This window comes from Aotus nancymaae, unplaced genomic scaffold, assembly GCF_030222135.1.
Source record: "Aotus nancymaae isolate 86718 unplaced genomic scaffold, 86718_ANA_hifiasm-v0.15.2.pri h1tg000025l, whole genome shotgun sequence".
Classification (NCBI taxonomy): domain Eukaryota; kingdom Metazoa; phylum Chordata; class Mammalia; order Primates; family Aotidae; genus Aotus; species Aotus nancymaae.
This window is the reverse complement of record NW_026988438.1, coordinates 2,993,248-3,014,944: the sequence shown is the minus strand read 5'-3', so window position 1 is coordinate 3,014,944 and position 21,697 is coordinate 2,993,248. Positions and strand designations below refer to the sequence as shown.

Below are 21,697 nucleotides of genomic sequence, written 5' to 3'. Positions count from 1 at the left end.
GCCCACATAGCCAAGACAATTCTAAGCAAAAAGAGCAAAGCTAAAGGCATCACACTACCTGATTTGAAACTATACTATGAGGCTATAGTAATCAAAACAGCATGGTACTGGTACCAAAACAGAGATATAGACCAATGGAACAGAACAGAGGCTTCGGAGGCAATGCTACACATCTACAACCATCTGATCTTTGACAAAAACAAGCAATGGGGAAAGGATTCGCTGTTTAATAAATGGTGTTGGGAAAACTGACTAGCAATGTGCAGAAAGCAGAAACTGGACTCCTTCCTGACACCTTACACTAAAATTAACTCCAGATGGATTTAAGACTTAAACATAAGACCTAACAACATAAAAACACTAGAAGAAAATCTAGGCAAAACCATTCAGGTCATAGGCATAGGCAAGGACTTCATGACTAAAACACCAAAAGCAATGACTACAAAAGCCAAAATAGACAAATGGGACCTAATTAAACTTCAGAGCTTCTATACAGCAAAAGAAACAATCATCAGAGTGAACTGACAACCAACAGAATGGGAAAAAATTTTTTCAATCTACCCATATGACAAAGGGCTAATATCCAGAATCTACAAAGAACTAAAACAGATATACAAGTAAAAAACCCATTCAAAAGTGGGTGAAGGATATGAACAGAAACTTTTCAAAAGAAGACATATATGAGGGCAACAAACCTATGAAAAAATGCTCATCATCACTGGTCATTAGAGAAATGCAAATCAAAACCACATTGAGATATCATCTCATGCCTGTTAAAATGGTGATCATTAAAAAATCTGGAGACAACAGACGCTGGAGAGGATGTGGAGAAATAGGAACACTTTTACACTGTTGGTGGGAGTGTAAATTAGTTCAGCCATTGTGGAAGACAGTGTGACCATTTCTCAAGGATCTAGAAATAGAAATTCCATTTGACCCAGCAATCCCATTACTGGGTATATACCCAAAGGACTATAAATCGTTCCATTACAAAGACACATGCACATGTATGTTCATTGCAGCCCTGTGTACAATAGCAAAGACCTGGAACCAACCTAAATGCCCATCAATGATAGAGTGGACAAAGAAAATGTAGCACATATACACCATGGAATACTAGCAGCCATAAAAAAATGATGAGTTCATGTCCTTTGTAGGGACTTGGATGAATCTGGAAACCATCATTCTCAGCAAACTGACACAAGAACAGAAAACCAAACACCACATGTTCTCACTCATAGGCAGGTGCTGAACAATGAGAACACGTGGACTCAGGGAGAGGAGCATCACACACTGGGGTTAGTTGGGGGGGCATAGGGGAGGGACAGCGGGGTCAGAGGAAGGTGGGGGGGTGGGAGGGATAACATGGGGAGAAATGCCGGATATAGATGAAGGGGGAATAGAGGCAGCAAACCACCTGGTTATGTATGCAGGTAGGCAACAACCCTGCATGACCTGCACATGTAGCCCAGAACCTAAAGTAAAAAATAAAATAAAATAAAATAAAATGTAAGTATAACTAGAAAACTTAAAGACAGAGGATTAGAAGTCATTAAAGATAGGTAAAAAAATAAAAGCTATACCTTATAGAATAGAGGCATCATGAAAGAAGCCTTTAAGTTTATTAAGTAGTTGATTCTAATGTTTATTAAATATAATAACCACCCATTTTCCTCTCATCGTCATTCTTAAATCTGAGTTCTTACAGTTAGTTCCTTTGGTAGCTGTAAATCACTAGAAATGGTCAAATTTCCTAGGCCAGGAATTTTCAGTTTGCAAATCTGTGCAAGTGTTCTGGTTGTTAAAAAACTTCAGCGGAGAGGGCAGATATCTGTCTACTCTGCTGCGCAAAAAATATACAGCATAATGAAAGACTGCCTTGCCCAAAGTGACATCATTGCCTTTTATTGAGAAAACACTGCTTAAGCCAGCCTACCTTGGCTTTGAAAAAAACCGTGGATACATTCCTCCATCTTGAGGTGGAACTGCCCTTAAATTCCTTTTTCTCTGAGCTCTTATTTCAAGCAATCTGTTTTGGTACATGGCCCCATTGACTACCAGGCCTTCTGTCATTCTGCATTGCTGGTTTTCACCACATCCTGAATTACTTTTGCTGTTCTTATTGTTTATGAAGAGCTTACATTATGACTGTAGATAATTCAAGTCTAAGTATAACAGCTATCTGTATTGAGCTCAAATCTCATTACCCACAAATAATCATTGTTAATATTTTGGTTACTTCACTTCTAGAAATCTCTTTACCAGCCAAGTGTGGTGGCTCACACCTGTAATCCCAGCATTCTGGGAGGCCGAGGTGGGTGGATCAGCTGAGGTCAGGAGTTTGAGACCAGCCTGACCATGGTGAAACCCCATCTCTATAAAAAATACAAACATTAACTGGGCATGGTGGCGGCCACTGTAATCCCAGCTACTCAGGAGGCTGAGGCAGGAGAATTGCTTGAACTTGGGAGTTGGAGGTTGCAGTGAGCCGAGATCGCACCACTGCACTCCAGACTGGGTGACAGAGGGAGATTCTTTCTCAAACAAAAATAAACTCTTTACCTCATAAACTCTTAAGAATGGGTGATACTATGCAAATACGATATTTTGAATGATGTTGTCTATTTATTCAGCAATATGTTGCTGCCTTGCACACCCATGAGTGTTATACTGGATGATTCTAAAAAGAATTAAAGCCAAACGGATGTTAAAGAATATTTAGTCTACTTCCCAGTTGTTGCTGTTATCAACAACAGTTATCAGTGTCTATATGCACATATGTATCTTTGTGCTTTTACCTGATTACGTCTTTATCTACTTAGCAAGGGATTAATGGATTAAATAAAAGATGGAGATCTTTATATCTGTCTTCATCTACCTAGCTGAGAGAGAAAACCAGTCTTCAAAAGGAATATTATATATAATTTATCAAAAATTATGAGTTACTATTTACATACACTTTTAACAATGTTAGCTAGTCAGTTTCATCAGTTTTCTAGATATCAATTAGGTAAGTGATAAGTATTTTCATTTTAAAACTTTTAGTAGTGAAGTTGAATATTTCCTAATATACTATTGACTTCTAGTATTTCATCACTTATGATATATTTTTATCAGAGTGCTCTTCAGCGAGTTTTGGTTCTTGCCAAAGTCACACGACTGTGCTAGTCACTTATGGACCCTTTCTGTCATTCTTGAACTCTTTTATTTTCTTCCCTTACATGAGACCACTTAGACCTTCTCCTGTCTCTCTGGATGCCACTTCTTACATTACTCCTGCCTTCCATCGTTAACTGCCCCCCCATATAAAATTATCTGTATACTTTGTATTGAGTTTCTTAAAGTTTCATTTACCATGATCAGTACATTTATCTCTGCAGCCCAGATTTCACTTCTTCCCTCCATGTGTATACATTCAAGAAGAAGGTAGGGCCAAATGTTTCGTATGACTTACTTCGCACAAGCTGTACCACACCAGATGTCTGTCAAGTCTGATGTAGAATGTAAGGACTGAAGCCAGCTAGGTGCATTCTTCTTAGATAAATGCTTTGTTTAATTATTAAGTATGTAGAAATTTTCTTGACACTCACAGTTTACCTTCTTCTGTTGTTCTTTTGTTTCTTTTTTAATGTCGCCCAGGCTGGAATGTCAGCTCACTGTAACCTCTGCCTCCTGGAATTAGGCAGTTCTCCCAAGTAGCTGGGATTACAGGCATGTGCCAGCACGCCCTGCTAATTTTGTATTTTTAGTAGAGATGGGGTTTCTGCCATGTTGGCTAGGCTGGTCTCGAACTCCGACCTCAGGTGATCTGGCCCAAAGTGCTGGGATTACAGACATGAGTCACCATGCCCGACCTTACTGTTATTAAAACAACAGCTATCTGGTCTTTCAATATTGTCCTTTATATAGTAAATACAATAAATATATTAAGTTTACTTCTACCTCTATCTTGAGAAAAACAGCAGGCACTCCAAAAACATTAGGAATGCAAACAATACTTGGTCCTAATATCAGTAAAAAAAAAAAATTAATGCAAGCTGTAGCAATATTATTAATGTGTAATAAGTGTTTTATTTTGTTAAACAATGTAACTTTAAAAACATACCTCTCAACTCAAAAGTCTGCAGTTTCAAAATCAAACTTTTCAGTTATGTAATTTCTATCAAAAGCAATAGCAATAATTACTCCAGAGTTTTTAGAAGATGATTATCTTAGTAAAAGTTTGTTCCATGTGGTTGTATTCATTTAAAAGGGCTAATTAAATCTCATGCATAAATTAATTGAGTGAAAAGAGACTCCTGAAGAAGCTGACTTTTCCGAAAACTAATTTACTTACAAAACTGTATGCTGGAGTCTGAAGCCCATAGAGGGGATGATAAGCTAAGAAAATATAACTCACTTGAATTCTCATTTGCCTGCATCTGCTAACAAAGGTGACTGTGGGTGGCCCTTTTAATCCAGAGATCCTGAAATCACAAGTTAAATCAAGGTGGTTATACACCAAAATACAAACATAAAGGGAGTAGCTAATGAGTAAAGAGTGTTTGTCTTTTCAATTTTGACCATTGTTGTATACTTGGTGCCTAGCACAGTAGCTGGTGTAAGTATATACACTGCAAACACTTGTAAGTATGTACACTGCAAACATTTGTTGTGTATATGAAAGATACTAATCTAATTTGGCCTGCTTAAACCTTCTACCTTAATTACAACAAAGTAAAATTAGAAAACAGAAATTCTTAATGTTCTCATTCTGCTTTTCTAATCAACTGTTTCTAATGGCCACCATTGAAATTTAGACGAGGACCTTTTGAATGTGGAAAGTTAATTAAATAAAGAAAAAGGCATTATTTGGTTCTAGTCTATTAAGTCCATGGGGAAAAAAAAGATGAGAGATTAAAATACTCTCTCCTATCCAACATAGCAGCTGGGCTATCAGATACAAATAGCAAGGATCTGAGTCCATGCTACTCAACCAGGCATGGATAACTGGGTTAGTGAAGGAGGGAGCAATGGTAATAGCTACCCAAGTAGAAAGCAAAAAGATGTATGAGTCATGTCTGGTCAGTTCTATAGTGTAGAGTATCTGCAAAATACTTGCAAAATGTTAGCAAGCCTGAAGAAAGAACTATGTCCTGGAGTGGGAAGTATCTGGAGTTGCATTGAGAATAATGAAATAAAATTTACTGAATAAAGGTTGTTCTTTAGCTTCCATGATTAAAAATATACTTTGGAAAGAACCAGACTTAACAGTGCTAAGATGTAGTGAAGTCAAGGATGTGGAACAAAAATGAAGGACACTATGGTGGGAGTATGAAATGAAACAACTAATTTGTGTGATATTGGAAACATAAAGTACACAAGGCCAAGTTCAGTGGCTTAAGCCTGTAATCCCAGCACTTTGGGATGCTCAGGCTGTAGGATCACTTGAGCCCAGTAGTTAAAGACCAGCCTGGGCAACATAGGAAAACCCTGTCTCTACAAAAATTACAAAAAAATAGGTAGGCATGTTGGCACACACCTGTGGTCCCAGCTGCTTGGGAGGCTAAGGTGGGTCACTTGAGCACCCCGGACGTCGAGACTGCAGTCAGCCATAATTGCACCACCGCACTCAAGTCTTAATGACAGAGTGAAACCCTGTCTCAAAAAAAAAAAAGGAAAAAATATACAGCGACATGTGTACATCTACTCTTGTGTGTCATTCTTTGAAATTTTATGTGACTCTTACATTTCACATGTATTTTCATTATTTTCTTTCCTTTGACAGGATTGATCTGTTCTGCAAATGCTGTTCTGAATTTCAGTATTATCCTAACCATAATTACCTTTCTCTTCTCAGCCCCTGGAGGAACACGCATAGATGATGGTGACAAGACCAAGATGACCAACCACTGTGTGTTTTCAGCAAATGAAGATCATGAAACCATCCGAAACTATGCTCAGGTACAGCTTATTCGAGAGATTGCCCTTGAAGCATTGAAGAGGGTTGGGGAAAATACTACAGAATCTCTATAGCCCACTCACTTTTTAAATAGGAGTCTTAGATAGCTTTTAAACATATGAAAAGAATGGACATTAAAACTACAAGAATAGGCCTAGTGGCATGGCTCACATCTGTAATCCCAGCACTTAAGGAGGCCAAGGCAGGCAGATCACTTGAGGTCAGGAGTTTGAGACCAGCCTAGCCAACGTGGTGAAATCCTGTCTCTACTAAAAAATACAAAAATTAGCCAGGTATGGTGGCAGGCACCTATAATCCCAGCTACTTGGGAAGCTGAGGCAGGAGAATTAGGAACTAGGTTAAGAAAGCATTTCCAGAGTTATTAAAATAACCAATATTTGCAAAATCCCCATTTAAATAAGAACATCGTTCCACTTACAAAACTGTCTAGAATCCTGCTGATACTGTTGCAAACCCTGCTTTAGAGTTCTGACAGGATTATGGCGGACAGCCATCCTGTATTGCTGGTAAATTATAACATTGTTTGCTCATCTGCTAGAAGCATATTGTTGTCCACCTAGAGTGGATTCTGTCTTGCACTTTGCCCTCCTCTCCATCGCATCATTATCTAAGTGATTATATCTTCAACAGCTTCATTTCAGTGATTCTCAATCTCCGCATCTCACAGTTTGAAAATCACATTTATTTTCATCAGTTTTTGTTTTCCTACCTGTTATATTCTTGAATGAATTTGTTTTCTCCTACATGTGCATTTTGATCCTATTTTTTCCCCCTAGGTCATGGTAACATCTTTGAAATGGTTATAGTTCTCATATTACAGTGTGAGAATGTTTAACTATACGTACTTATTAATGTAGATCTCTGGTGTCATTATGGTGAGTTTCTATACCTCCTATGCCTTTTTGGTTGACCTAATATTTTATGGTTCTGTTTTATGTTTAGGTCTTCAATAAACTCATCAGGAGATATAAGTATTTGGAAAAGGCATTTGAAGATGAAATGAAAAAGGTAAAATTCAGATATAATGCCTATCTGTTTTATAGTAATGAAATGGAAGGGGATAAAAGTTTTACATGTACGATGATACTCCAAAGTGCCATATGCATAGTAACATGGATGTCAAACACATAGTAAGTTTGTAATAAATGTTTAGTAAATAGATGAGTATGAAAGATCATAATTTAATAGCCATAGGAAGAAATATGTAATTCTTCTGGACTTTTTCCAGTAATATTTAATGTAAGACAGTGTGCTTTGTTCAGTAAGAATAGTTTTATGGACTATAATCTCTGACCTTGCAGAGGTTAAAAATTAAAATGAAAACTAGAATCAAAATAAAGTGATTTAAGTAGTTAAAGCCTATGAAAGAACATAGCACAGCAGCTAATGATCAGTAAAATTCTTTGACTTTTTTTGTAGCAAAGGGAATAAAAACATATCTTTGGAGATAAGAGTGTATGGGTGTAAATCTCAGTGCTCTTTCTTATCAGTGAAATCGCTATAATAAGAGGCATACCTCTCTCATGGTTGTCGTGGGAATTATATGAGATAGCGTAAGGGGCTCAGTGTAGTAATTGGTCTCTAGTCAAATCAGCAGTAGCATCTCCTTAAAAGATGGCCTCCTTTGAGTAATTGCATGTTCCCTCTTCCAGTTGGTAACTCCTATATTTATATACAGCACCCACTACATTTACTTGTTTCAGATTTGCCATTGTTTCCAATTTTAGATATCTATCTAAAGTAAAAACGTTAGCATAACATATACTTCTTCCCTATTTACTTACTCTCCCCACTTCTCCCCTTCCCTGCCCCACCCCGTTCAAAGTGGTTCCCTGTATAATATTGAAGAGCAATTTGGCAATAGTCACTAAAAGAAATTTTTCTTATATGACCCATGACCCAGCCATCATGGATTGTTAAGAATCTATTTCCATGGATATATAAAGCTATATGTATAAAGATGTCACCGAAGTATTGAAAAATAGCCTAAATGTTCATTGGTGGGAGAGGAAGACTGGTTAATTAAATTACAGTCTATCTATACAATAGAATACTATGCAGTCTTTTAAATAATGAGGCATACCTCCATGTATTAATAAGGGAAAATGTGCATGACAAATTAAATGGAAACACAAGGTGCAAGGCAACCATTTGATAGTAGTTTGACCTTGGGCGAATTAATGTCTTTGTACCTTAATGTTTTGTAATTGGAGATCGAGCCTGTTGTAGGTATTAATACACATAAATTGATCAGAAGAGTGTCTGGTCCACTCAACCAGCTTTAGCTATCATCAGCATATAATGCAATAAAAAACAATATGTGTGTATACGTGTAATTCTGTTTTGATGTTGATTAAATTATATTTTTATTGTATTTTAATGTTGATTAATAGAACTGGGCAATGTGGTTATTATTTTTAAGATACAATAAAAAACAATATGTGTGTATACATGTAATTATGTTTTGATGTTGATTAAATTATATTTTTATTGTATTTTAATGTTGATTAATAGAATTGGGCAATGTTATTATTTTTAAGATAATCTAAATTTTCTACTATTTCTATGTGATTAAGTATATTTTAAATGAATATGATTACATTCATGAGCTTAAAGAAGTGGTGTTAAAATTTTATTTTAGAGGTTATTTTTTATTATTCTCATTTAAATGTTGTTTATTTTTATAATGGAGGAAAAGGACAAATTGACATGAACTCTCCATGTTATGATAGTTCTTTCACTCTTCCCCATTCTTGGTGCTCCTTGGAACTTAAGCCTTTGAAACCCTCATTCCCTCACTCCCTGGCACTTACTTAGATGGTAGCTTCTTTTTAATTTGTTGAGAATCTAATAGCTATAAATTGAGAATCAAGTGGACTGGTTTGGTTTCAGTTCTGTCACTTACACATAATGTAAATTAGTCTATAATACAATAATTCTTCAATGGTTGGGGCATAGTAAATTAATATTTCCTTACCTCCTACGCAGTTAGTGGAATATTATGTCATTAGGATGGAGACACTTGTTTTATCAATACCAGTGGTTTTTGCATTGGTGCAAAATAATGGAAAATCTGCAAGGCCCCTGAGGAATTTCCATGGCAAGCCTAGTTAGTAACTGGTGAAATGGAAAAAGTAACAGTAGAATGTAGTCAAAGCACAAAGCAGAGGAGAGTTAGGAAAGAGAAGGGCGTCCCACAGTTTAAATTCCAAACTCTTAGAATTTAATACAGGAAGTGAGTTTTATGTTTTGTTTCCCTTTAGCTTACATTCAAACATTCTAGGGTTGCTACTTTTTCAGGTCCCTGCCTCTTGGGGCAAGAGAATCTAAAAGTTTACAAAAAAAAAAAAAAAAAATCAAGAACCTAGAAAACCCCTTTCTCCCTCAGCAGTCTTGTTTTGAAGACTGTTGTGTTCTGTGAGCTCAGAATGGTATGTATTAAATGTCAAAGCTTAACATCAACTCTTTCCTGGTTTTTTGTTTTTGTGGGGCTGTTGGTTTGTATGTTTTTGCTGCAAAAATTCTATTCAGAGAAAATGGGTACATGTAGCAGGGGAAGAGGTAGTCACCCAAAGAAGTGGAAACATTTGAAAAACAATCCATTTCAGAAAACATGTCCATTGTGTATACTTAACCCTTTTGCATGCATATAGTCAAACGTAAATCCATCTGTTTACATGTCATCCAAATATCTCTTTTCCTTCCCGTGAACGTTATCTACAGCTGTGAGCAAATGAACTGAGAAGAGAGGAACTCTGCCTGCTCAACTCACTTTCCACAGCATCCAGTTTATCATGAAATGAAATTATGCTTTGCATATGACCTACTGTGTGTGTGGCACTTAGCCATGGACGTTCACACTGTTTATCTTCCAACTTCAGTCCTTTGCTTCATAGACATGATTTCATTTTCTTTCTTTTTTTTTTTTTGACCCACAGCTTCTCCTCTTCCTTAAAGCCTTTTCCGAAACAGAGCAGACAAAGTTGGCGATGCTGTCAGGGATTCTGCTGGGCAACGGTACCCTGCCCGCCACCATCCTCACCAGTCTCTTCACTGACAGCTTAGTCAAAGAAGGTAAGGAGGCTCTAGTCAAAGAAGGTAAGGACAGACAACAAAAGAAAAATCAAGCCACAGATAGTTAGAAAATGCCAGTGGCTCTTTTTGGTGTCCTCTACTACTCATTCTTCACACAGAATATCTGTGGTTGTGTGTATATTGCCTTTCAAATAGTAAAAGGAGTGGACATGTTAATTATAGGAAATTTGAAGGAAAAAGTATGCATACCTGTACAAAGACATGTTAAGAAAGACTAACAGCAAATTAAAATCTCATATGGCACACTTGATGCCTTGGTCAAATACCCTGAAATTGACCTGGTCTAAGTAATTTCTCTCAACTTAGATGCTCTTGGCATATTAGGTTAGGACAGTTCTTCATTTTGGAAGAATATTTTGTTCTTTGTGGGACATCTAATCTTTTTTTTTTTGAGACGGAGTTTCGCTCTTGTTACCCAGGCTGGAGTGCAATGACACGATCTCGGCTCACCGCAACCTCCACCTCCTGGGTTCAGGCAATTCTCCTGCCTCAGCCTCCTGAGTAGCTGGGATTACAGGCATGCGCCACCATGCCCAGCTAATTTTTTGTATTTTTAGTAGAGACGGGGGTTTCACCATGTTGACCAGGATGGTCTCGATCTCTTGACCTCGTGATCCACCCTCCTCGGCCTCCCAAAGTGCTGGGATTACAGGCGTGAGCCACCGCGCCCGGCAGGACATCTAATCCTTTTGCCCTTTGACACAAAATGGCAGCCTTTAACTGTCCCTGCTGTCATAACAACCGAAAATATCCCCCTCTCAAGGTTTAGGGGAACTGATGCTCACATATTCATTTTGATTGCACTTTTTAAGATATACATTGTCTCAGTTTTAGAAAACAGTCTTCAGTCTGCCGCATTGGAAGGAGTCTTGCTTTAATTTTAAGGCATTGAAAGAGTTGGATAGGCAAGCATACTGGTTATAGAATAAAACAAAAGTGGGGCTGTTTACTTGTAGGAGGATAATGATAGTCAAATTACAATGCAACACAAGACACAGTTATTTTTCCTTAATAATAAATTAAAAGAGCTTTTGTGAGAATGTCTGTTTCTTCTGAGAACTTAAAAAGTTTTCCTCCTACGTATATGAAGCCCTAGCCTCATTCATGCCTGTAGTGAAAGAAAGGGGTTATAGTTTTCTTGTGGCTAAGAAAAGAATAGTAAATTGAGAGTCAATTGGCCTTATCCAGAGACTCTCTCTAGTTTTTAGCCTAAAAATCACTCAGATTTATGACAATTCAGACTCTGTAATTGTTGGATGTTATTAGTATTATGACATTTTAAAGTATTTCCCTGAAGAAAATTCACAGTACAACACACATCTTATTTTTGCTATTTGCCATTTTACACACAGAAAATCAACATAAAATATAAATGTTAATTATTAATTATTTTTATATTATCCTAGCCAACATGACAGAAAATAATTGCCTTTCTAGTTCTTTTTAAAACCTAAGTGATGTCTGTAACTTCCTTTATGATATATCCAAAAGTTACATTATTAGATGGATAGATACGTGATAGAGCAAATATGGCAAATTATTAGTTGTAGAAACTAGATGGTGGGCATATGAGTGTTCATTCTCCAATTTGTTCAGCTTTTCTGTGTGTCTAGAAATTATTACAGTAAAATATTGGGGGCGTGATGAGGAGAAAAATAACTTTGCTATGGAGTAACATAGTGCCTCTGTCATACGGCTTCCTTAAACTCTACCATCTTTTAGAAACTAGAGGTTTAAACTGTTGCTTCCTAATTGAAAAAGGATTAAGAAATAGACTGGATATGGTGACTCATGACTGTAATCCTAACAATTTTGGAAGCTGGGGTAAGAAGATTGCTTGAGGCCAGGAGTTTGAGACCAGTCTGGGCAACATAGGAAGACTGTTTTCTCTACAAAAAAAAAAAAAAAAAAGAACTAGCCAGGTGTGTTGGCACAGCTGTGCAATCCCAGCTGCACTGAGACTGGGGCAAGAGGATTTCTTGAGCCCAAGTGTTTGAGGCTACAGTGAGCTGTGATCGCATCATCTTACTACAACCTGGGCAACAGAGAAAGACCATCTAAAATAAAAAGAGAGAGAAAGAAAATGATTAAGAAATTATACTTTTCCCCTACTCCGCATCCAGTAAGTGGCCAGGTGAGATGGGATTATTCTATTCAGTAGAGGAGTAACTATAAAGAAAGTTAAATCTCAATTTTAGACTCCTAGTTTCAAGCATGCTTTTTCTTTAGTTACAGTACAAATTACAGCCTAGTGTTAATTTATATTAAAATGTATATTGGGTTTTTTGTTGTTGTTGTTTTTAAGACAGAGTCTTGCTTTTGTCACCCAGGCTGGAGTGCAATGGGGTGATTTCAGCTCACTGCACCCTCTGCCTCTGGGGTTTAAGCAATTCTCCTGCCTCAGCCTCCCGAGTAGCTGTAATTACAGGCGCCAGCCACCACGCCCAGCTAATTTTATATTTTTGGTAGAGATGGGATTATGCTATGTGGGCCAGACTGGTCTGGAACTCCTGACCTCGTGATCCGCCCACCTCGGCCTCCTAAACTATATTGGTTTTATGAGCTAATGATAATGCTAAAAATTCATTTAAAAAAGTTGTTTAACATAAACTTTCAGTTTACATGTAATGCATGTATTATTGTCATAGCCATCTTTTTTAAACTTAGTTTCTCTGCTTATTTAAGAGAAGAAAATCAGGTTTAGTTGGTGGCTATCTGATTGATAGGGCAATTAAATGCTTTTACCTTCCAGTTACTAGAAGACCTGGGTCAAATTAATATATAAGGATGTATTTCTTATGTAACAATAAATAGAAAATTAGGGCAGACTTCAGGCTGAACAGTAACGTTACTCAGGACTCACGTATTTTCTTCTGTTATCCTTCAGAGCATTAACTTCATCCCAAGGACGGTGCCCCCTCTAGGTGTTATAAGATGTCTGTTGATACACTTACGGAAGAGTCTTCCTGGTTCAGGTTCAGTGGAGGAATACTTCTCCTGAGCATAGGATAATTTATCTTTCATTCAGCTGATTGGCTGCCACAGACTGCATGACCAGTACAGATCTGTAGCAATTGCCAGGAAGGTGCCTTGGGCAGATGAGGTTAAGTGAGGTCACTAAATGAATCATCAGAAAGAGGTGATACTCGGACTTACAGTAATCAGTAGTCACCCAACCTGGATAAAATGGGACTTCTCTTAGGAAAAAGGTAAAGAGAATAGAGGCTGCTTAGGCCACCAACAAAGTGGAACCTTCAGTTTAGAAAACCCAGTTCAATTTTTCAACTACATCTTAACTCTTCATTAAATAACAACACCCTAAGTGCTCAAAGAACTGTCTTCTTGTGATCTGATTATTTCTATTTGGAAATAAGTGATAATGTACATGTGGACATGTGATCGAATGGTTTCCTGATTTAACATAAGTAGCTTAATAACCATTTTTTAAAATTCAGAAAAGTTTAACTTGAAACCACCTTGATATTTTTATAGCTTAACTCGGGAATATTTTAAAATGCTTTTTATTGCGGGGCACAATGGCTTATGGCTGTAATCTCAGCACTTTCGGAGGCCGAGGTGGGTGGATCACCTGAGGTCAGGGGTTCAGGACTAGCCTGGCCAACATGGTGAAACCCTGTCTTTACTAAAAGTACAAAAATTAGCTGGGTTTGATGGTGCATGCCTGTAATCCCAGCTACTTGGGAGGCTGAGACAAGAGAATCACTTGAACCTAGGAGACAAAGGTTGCAGTGAGCCAAGATCATGCCAGTGCCCTCCAGAATGGGCAACAGAGTGAGACTCCATCTCAAAAAAAAATAATAATAAATAAAATGCTTTTTATAAAAAGCAAAACTAAGGTAAATGATGTGTTTTTGTCTATTTGTAGCAATAATTATTATATCTGATCACTCTCAGTGTTCTTGTACTAGCATCCTTTATTAGCAAATTAGTGATACAGGTTGACATTGCAGTTTTGTGTCTACTAATTTACTTTCTTGTGCCTCAAGATCGCTGTTATAAACATGAAATACTTATGAACTAGAGGGTGAAATAAAGGCGATAACCCCGGAGATACTGGGTGTTTTTGACCAAAGTAAAATAAAATAAACTTACAGTTAGACCATGTTGGTTGGATTCAAGGAGTCCAAGTTTAAAAATATTTTAATTTATTTTCCTTTTCTTGAAAATGTTCTATTTTCAGTAATGAGGGGAACTTTGCCTAGAGGTCTATTGACTTTTTCTGTGTACCAAATTTAGTCTTTTAGTTTTTTACGCATTTCAGGAAACCTGATTGCTTTGCACAACATCACAATTGGTTTTGCTCATAAAGGGAATTCTCTTTCGTTTTTGAACAGGCATTGCAGCCTCGTTTGCTGTCAAGCTTTTTAAAGCATGGATGGCAGAAAAAGATGCCAACTCTGTTACCTCGTCTTTGAGAAAAGCCAACTTAGACAAGAGGCTGCTCGTAAGTGCTTTCTGGTCAAAGGGTTGTGCGTACGATGCCTTTCTTGGAGCATTAAGCAAGGCCTGCGATGTAGCGTATGAGTAAGATCCCTGGATCCGCGTCAGCTTGAAGCACTGTTTCTTTTATTTCTGTGTGATTGGTAGTAGAATCTAATTTCATTTTCATATTTATTGTGTCAACAAGTGGCACAATAAAATTAAAGAGTCTTAGGCTTTCAAATTTGAGAGTGTGTTGACGTAGTATTAGCATTTCATCAGAATTAAGACTTAGTTTTATGGTCATAACTTTTATTTTTTGAGACACAGTCTCTCTCTGTCACCCAGGCTGGAGTGCAGTGGCACAATCTCGCTCACTGCAGCCTCTGCCTCCTGGTTTCAAATGCTTCTCCTGCCTCAGCCTCCTGAGTAGCTGGGATTACAGACGCTTGCCACCACACTCAACTAATTTTTGTATTTTTTTAGTAGAGACGGGATTTCACCATGTTGGCCAGGATGGTTTTAAACTCCTGACCTCAAGTGATCCGCCCACCTCAGCCTCCCAAAGTGCTGGGATTACAGGCGTGAGCCACTGCACCCAGCCTATAACCATAACTTTCTAGACATTTTAAGGTTTTAATATGATGAAAATTTCATCAATCTCACTTCATCAAATACTTGTGCTGTCTGTCTTGAGTAGCAGTCAGAGTGTACTGATTGCAAATGTGTGTTTAATAGTGTGCTAAAAAATCAAAGTGTAAGCAAGATTTCTCTGGAAATACTTAAGCTGTACAGAAGTCTAGATTCTAGTTCACAGTAATTTTCATTCCTCACACATTTACTGAATGCCTACTCTGCTGGGCATGTACCACAAGCTGCAAAGCCCGTAGAGAACTGGATAGAAAAGCTCCCAGCCCTCGTGGAACCTACTTTCTCGTGGACTTAATGCAAATCCCTATAAATAGAAGCAAAATTTGCAGAAGATAAGGGAATAGGTTCCTGAGGAAGGTGGAGGTTCATATAAAGAGAACACATCTCTTGTCCATGAGGCTGTGGGTTGTCTGTAGCTTAGCTCTGTCTTGGCTAAGCCTGGCTCATTTCCACATGCCTTTTCAATTCGGGGACCCAGGCTGAAGGAGCAGCTCCCATCTGGGCCATTCTGTCTTCAAGGCAGAGTACCGGAACACAGAGACTGAACTGAACCTCACAAGTACCTTAAAAACTCACCTATGGATTACTGCCGTGTCTGGTAATAGACTAGAAAATCCAGTCCACTAATAGGCTTCTTCTCCACCTCTGCAGATAGACACAGCAAGGAGGGGGTTCTCTTAGTACCCTCTTGAAGGAGGGGAGGTGGATGATTGGGAACAAAGATACAATCTTTCCAGTTATTTCTCAAAGCAGTAGTTTTCTTAAATATACTCACAACCATAGCCGGTTAACTTAATGAGATTGCTTCATTCACAAAATTCATTTTCTTTTTGGAAACACGTCATTTAGCTGTTTTTATTAGGGTGTGTGTGTATGTGTATATATGTGTATGTTTATATGTATATGAAACATAGGTGATGGTTTCTGCAAGAAACATATAAACTGGGTGAGGACGGGTTAGTTTCCTATGCACTATGCCTGCCTGATGGTTGTTGAATCAACAAGAGAATGAGAAACTAGTGAGTCAGTTCCACTCTTAAGAAGGAAATTTTATTTCATGAACATATACAACAAAATACTCTTTAACTCTGAACTACTACATTTTAGGAAAATTAGTGTATTACTAGGCTTTAGCTCTCACCCACTATTATAATACAGAAGAAAGAACAATGTATAGCAACTCAGAGAGGAGAGGGGATGGGAGAAGCCAACCCTTATTACTGCCAAAGAGAATGGTGATTAAGAAATTGAGGTATTGCTCTCTTCCTTTATTTATTCATTATGTATTGATCATATTATATGCCAGAAAATTCCAAGAGCTGGGGAGATTGAAAGGAACCAAATGTATAGACCCTTTCCTTCATGAAGCTTATATTCTATTTCAGGAGAATGGGCCATAAACTAAAACCTGTAAAATATGTATTATAATAAAGGTAAAAATTAAGTAGGGGCCGGGTGTGTTGGTAATCCCAGCACTTTGGGAAGCCGAGGCGGGTGGATCACTTGAGGTCAGGAGTTCAAGACCAGCCTGGCCAACATGTTGAAAACTTGTCTCTACTAAACATACAAAAAATTAGCCAGGAGTGGTGGCGCACACCTGTAATCCCAGCTACTTTGGAGACTGAGACAGGAGAATCACTTGAACCTGGGAGGCAGAAGTTGCAGTGAGCCAAGATTGTGCCACTGCACTCCATCTTGGAAGACAGAGTAAGACTCCGTCTCAAAACAAAACAATATTAAGTAGCAAAGAGTTAAAGCGCTTCCAAATGTGGGCTGTAATTTTTGGTGGTGGAAAGGCCTCTGTGATGACATTTGTTTGAGGGTGGTGCAAAGTGAGCTGTTTAAATACCTCCACATACAGCATTCCAGGCAAAGGGAACGGAGAATGGGAAGGCCTTGGGGCATGGCTGCTGGGGACTCCCTGGGGAGAGCAAAAGTGTAGAAGATCAGCCTAGAGAAATAACAGGGCCCATATCATCTGGAGCTTTGGCTTGTATTGCAAATGAGATAGAAAGCTTTTGGAAATTCTCTGCAGAATGGTGCGTAATGTGATTTTTGAGCTTCAACAGGATCACTCTGCCTGTCACTTTAGGAATAGACTCAGGAACAAGAGCAAAAGCAGGGAGACCTTAATCCAGGGATGAGATGATGGAGATTTGTACCAGGGTAGGGTTTCTCTAAAAAATACAAACCATGTTCCAAGCCAAAAAAATGACACGGTATGATTTAGAGTGGCTTCCCCTCAGCTTAATCTGAATAATAATTTTCAATGTATTATATACTATTCTTAAGAATTTGGGCCGGGCATGGTGGCTCACGCCTGTAATCCCAGCATTTTGGGAGGCCCAGGCGGGTCGATCATTTGAGGTTGAAGTTCAAGACCCACCTGACCAATGTGGTAAAACCTCATCTCTACTAAAAATGCAAAAATTAGCCAGGGGTGGTAGTGTGTGACTGTAATCCCAGCTACTTGGAAGGCTGAGGCAGGAGAATCACTTAAATTCAGGAGGCGGAGGTTGGCAGTGAGCTGGTACTGTGCCACTGCACTCCAGCCTGGGCAATGGAGTAAAACTCTGTCTCAAAAAAAAAAAACTGGAGATGTGGTTCCTAAGTGAACTACAAGTATTATGTTTAATGGCATATTGCTCTGGACATAACCTTAAATCAAACTTTGCAATCACACTCTTCCTAAATAGAATATTGAGTGCTACCACAGAATAATGGAATACGTATTGACTTTGGGGCACACAGCTCTATTCTTACATATTTTTGGCGGCATAAATTGGGTCAAACTGCTTAACCTTTTTGAAACTAGAAAAATGTCCGCTTTACACAATTATTATGAGGAAAGTGCCAGTACATTCTGATTCATAGAAAAAACTCAATAAAAATAAATTAGTTCCCTGCCCTGCAGATTTGGAAGATCTGGACCAGTAGAGGAAATATCAGTGACGCAGTTTCAGTGTGGTATAAAATGTTTGCTTTATTATGAATGTGTGTTTGATAGCTGCTCCCACCAATTCTCTTCTGACATTTTGAAACATATGACTCAACGGGGGAAATTAATAGGATGATAGAACATTGAAATTTGCATTCTGACAAAGGAGTCCTCCAGCTGTGTTCCTTTAGGAGGTGGCAAACCCATTACAGTTCTTTCTACTGAGGCTTTTCCTGGAACCACATAGCCATTGGCCGTATATATGCAAGTCTAACTAATACAAAAGCTTGGATATATTTTTTAGACCCTGCAGCAGTCTGAAAAATGTGGGAGCTTTGAAAATCACCTTAATTTCTTAGATGGGTGTTGAACTCACCCAGGATTAGATCATGACTAAGTGTTACTGAGATTCTGCCAAGCTGTGTAGGGTAAAATGGAAATGAGGTGAAAGTATGAGAGCAGCTATGCTATATTGCTCTTTTTGAAAATTTCCATCAGAATTATATAATAAACTAGAGTTGGTAGGGTGGGTGTCTTAGACATTTTTTATTGCTTATAACAGAATACCTGGAACTGGGTTACTTATACAGAAAAGGAACTAATTTCTTACAGTTATGGAGGCTAAGTCCCATGTCAAGGGGCTGCATCTGGTGAGGGCCTTCTTGTTGATGGGGACTCTGCAGAGTCCCAGGGAGGCCCAGAGTATCACATGGTGATACCAGCTGAGCGTGCTAGCTCGGGTCTCCCATCCTCTTCTCATAAAGCCACCAGGTCCCCTCCCAAGATAACCCACTAATCCATGAATGGATTAATCCATTCATGAGGGCAGAGCCCTTATAATCCAGTAACTCTTTAAAAGCCTCCCCTCTAAATACTGCCATAGTAGGGTCCAAGTTTATCTCAATTGCGTGGCTTTTTTTAATCTTTCTTTGTGAAACTGCCTGATTTCAGAAGATGTTTAGCTCAATAAATATACCAGCAATTTGTTGTTTTGAAAAACAGTCCTTGTTCTTTTCTTGCAAATATGAGACATTCTAAGTGAAATGAAGATTTTCGTCCTTTATGCTTTCTGAAATTTGAACGGCTTCTTGTATAGCTGTCTCTTTTTCTTTTTCAGGAACTCTTTCCAGTTAACAGACAGAGTGTGGATCATTTTGCTAAATACTTCACTGACGCAGGTCTTAAGGAGCTTTCTGACTTCCTCCGAGTCCAGCAGTCCCTGGGCACCAGGAAGGAACTGCAGAAGGAGCTCCAGGAGCGTCTTTCTCAGGAATGTCCGATCAAGGAGGTGGGAGACCGTGGGCAGGCATCACCACGATATACATGAATGAGAGGAATTACGTGGGCTGTGTAACAAAGGCTTTCCTTCCCTCAAAGAGACTGCTCTATGCTTACTACTGTAAACTTTATCCACTTGTTCCTACCACTTATATTAACTAAGCTTTAAAGTATTTATTCAGAATCTATTTTGTTAACATTCTAGGATGGTCCAGAAAGTGATTGCCACATAAATGACTTATTTTACTGGGCTGCTATGATTATCAAAATACTTCATCGTCGAACAGATTTGACCAGCCACTATCCATATAGCCCATTATATGGTGATTTTTAAATTTTATTGCAGATTATCTAACCTGCAATAAAATTTGGAATCAACACTGGACTTTTTGTTCATCACCGTGTATGAATATGTCAGCTTTTTATTTGGAAAAGAAAAGTTTGAATTCACATCATGGGAAAAGACTAGTTGGATGAGTGAGTCGTTTAATCCCACTGACACTCGTAGTAGCAGTGCTTCCCTATGATGTAAAAGCTGTATTTTTTATAATATGCATATGCAAAAATACGTGTATACATAGTTACACGTGTATTTTTATAATATGTATAACTATAGTATATACATGCTATAGTTCATAAAGCTATGACTATTATCTTTTTAAATTTTTAATGTACTGGGAGAAAGCTTTCTGTTTGAAGTTTTACAGTCTTTAACACAACAATTAAAAATTAATATATACAATCCTTTCTTTTTTTTCACTTGCTCCAAAATGCCTGACCTGCACCACCTTCTTCCATGCTCCAAGCCCTGCATGGCACCTCACATGGTTGAAGGCTGGAGAATGTGGGACTGATAGTATCCAGCAGGTGGGGGTGTTGGAATAACAAATATTCTTATGTCTCATGGTATTAAGGTTAGCGGTATATTCAATCATATTTCTCCAAGCAAGAACTTGTATATTATTTTCCATGGGGAAAAAAAAGCAAAAACAAAAAGCCTTGTGATGCTCGTAGATGCCTGATGTCACACTTTTATGTGGCTTCCTCCAGCCAACGCAGGGACTGGGACCGCCCAGCTCTTTCTGCTTTTGAAGGCTACTCAAGTCACTGCTGTCATTTCTGCGCTCCAGGCCAGAAGTAAAGAAAGCAATGTGTTTCCACTAAAAAAGAAAAGGGAGGAAAGAAAGGTTTTACCACTACTCACAAAGTAGTATACTGGAGACATATGATGACTTTTAATCACTTCTGAGGCCCAAACCTCTCCATTTATTACTTTATTTTACAAGGAAAAAGCCTTCCAAATAAATTTGATATAAAATACATTAAGTTAGGCAAGCCTATATTCCATACTGTCAGGGTTGAGTCTAAATTTGCATATTTATACATAATTTGAAGGGGAAAATAAGTCGCTGAATATTGCTGAATTGATATATATGAAATTTAAAAATTGACCTTGTACTTTAAAATTCATTTACAAATTAACTTTTCATTGCGATGGGGCATAAGCATCATCAAAAGTAATCATTGAAGAATAAATTGTGGAGAATGGACTTGTACAAACCCAAGATGGTATCCATCAAGAGGTTTTAAAGTTTAGGGATGGAGATAAAAGTTCACAACTCTATTGCCTTCTTTAAATCCCAAAAAAGTCGAACTGGCTCAAGTATCCCTACTCTACTAGACTCAAAGGGGTTTCTCTGTGAGGAAACAAAAATCCTCTCTTATTCCACATTATCCAGCAGCTCCTGGCCAGAGCTAACCCTATTAATTTTGGGACTAAAAATAAATCTGCTTTGAGAACAAATCATTATATTTTTTTCTCCCTCTTCCAGTCTGAGAATGCGGACAAGGAAAGGAGAAACGAAGCAGATTGTTTCTTAGCTGCCCCAAAGCCTTGATTGACTGGGCAGCTAGGTGGGAGCTGGGAGCTCTCCGTCTGTCTGATACTTTCTGACCCCATTTCCATGAAATGTAGGTGGTGCTTTATGTCAAAGAAGAAATGAAGAGGAATGATCTTCCAGAAACAGCCGTGATTGGTCTTCTGTGGACCTGTATAATGAACGCCGTTGAGTGGAACAAGAAGGAAGAACTTGTTGCAGAGCAGGCTCTGAAGCACCTGAAGGTAACAGCTCTTAGCCCGGAACTGACCCAGCTAAGGGCAAACTGCAGCTTTTTTTTTTTTTTTTTTGAGACACAGTCTCACTCTGTCGCCTCAGCTGGAGTGCAGTGGCCCGATCTGGGCTCACTTCCACTTTGAACTCCTGGGCTTAAGCCATCCTCCCTCTTAGCCTCCCAGGCATCTGCGATCACAGGTGCGTGCCACCATACCTGGC

The 21,697-nt window shown here is 38.4% G+C and overlaps 1 protein-coding gene across 6 annotated transcripts in view; it reads left to right on the top strand.

The window, feature by feature from the left end:
* Positions 1-21,697, top strand: part of BZW2 (basic leucine zipper and W2 domains 2) — a 64,208-nt gene that overhangs the window by 34,052 nt on the left and 8,459 nt on the right. For 5 of the 6 annotated variants that reach the window (XM_012450698.3, XM_012450699.3, XM_012450702.3 and 2 more), the window contains exons 4-9: positions 5,840-5,943; positions 6,905-6,970; positions 9,901-10,036; positions 14,413-14,522; positions 19,204-19,374; positions 21,340-21,486. In XM_012450698.3, coding sequence (XP_012306121.1) covers positions 5,840-5,943; positions 6,905-6,970; positions 9,901-10,036; positions 14,413-14,522; positions 19,204-19,374; positions 21,340-21,486 — 734 coding nt within the window. The other variant, XM_064380333.1, reaches the window with a different exon arrangement.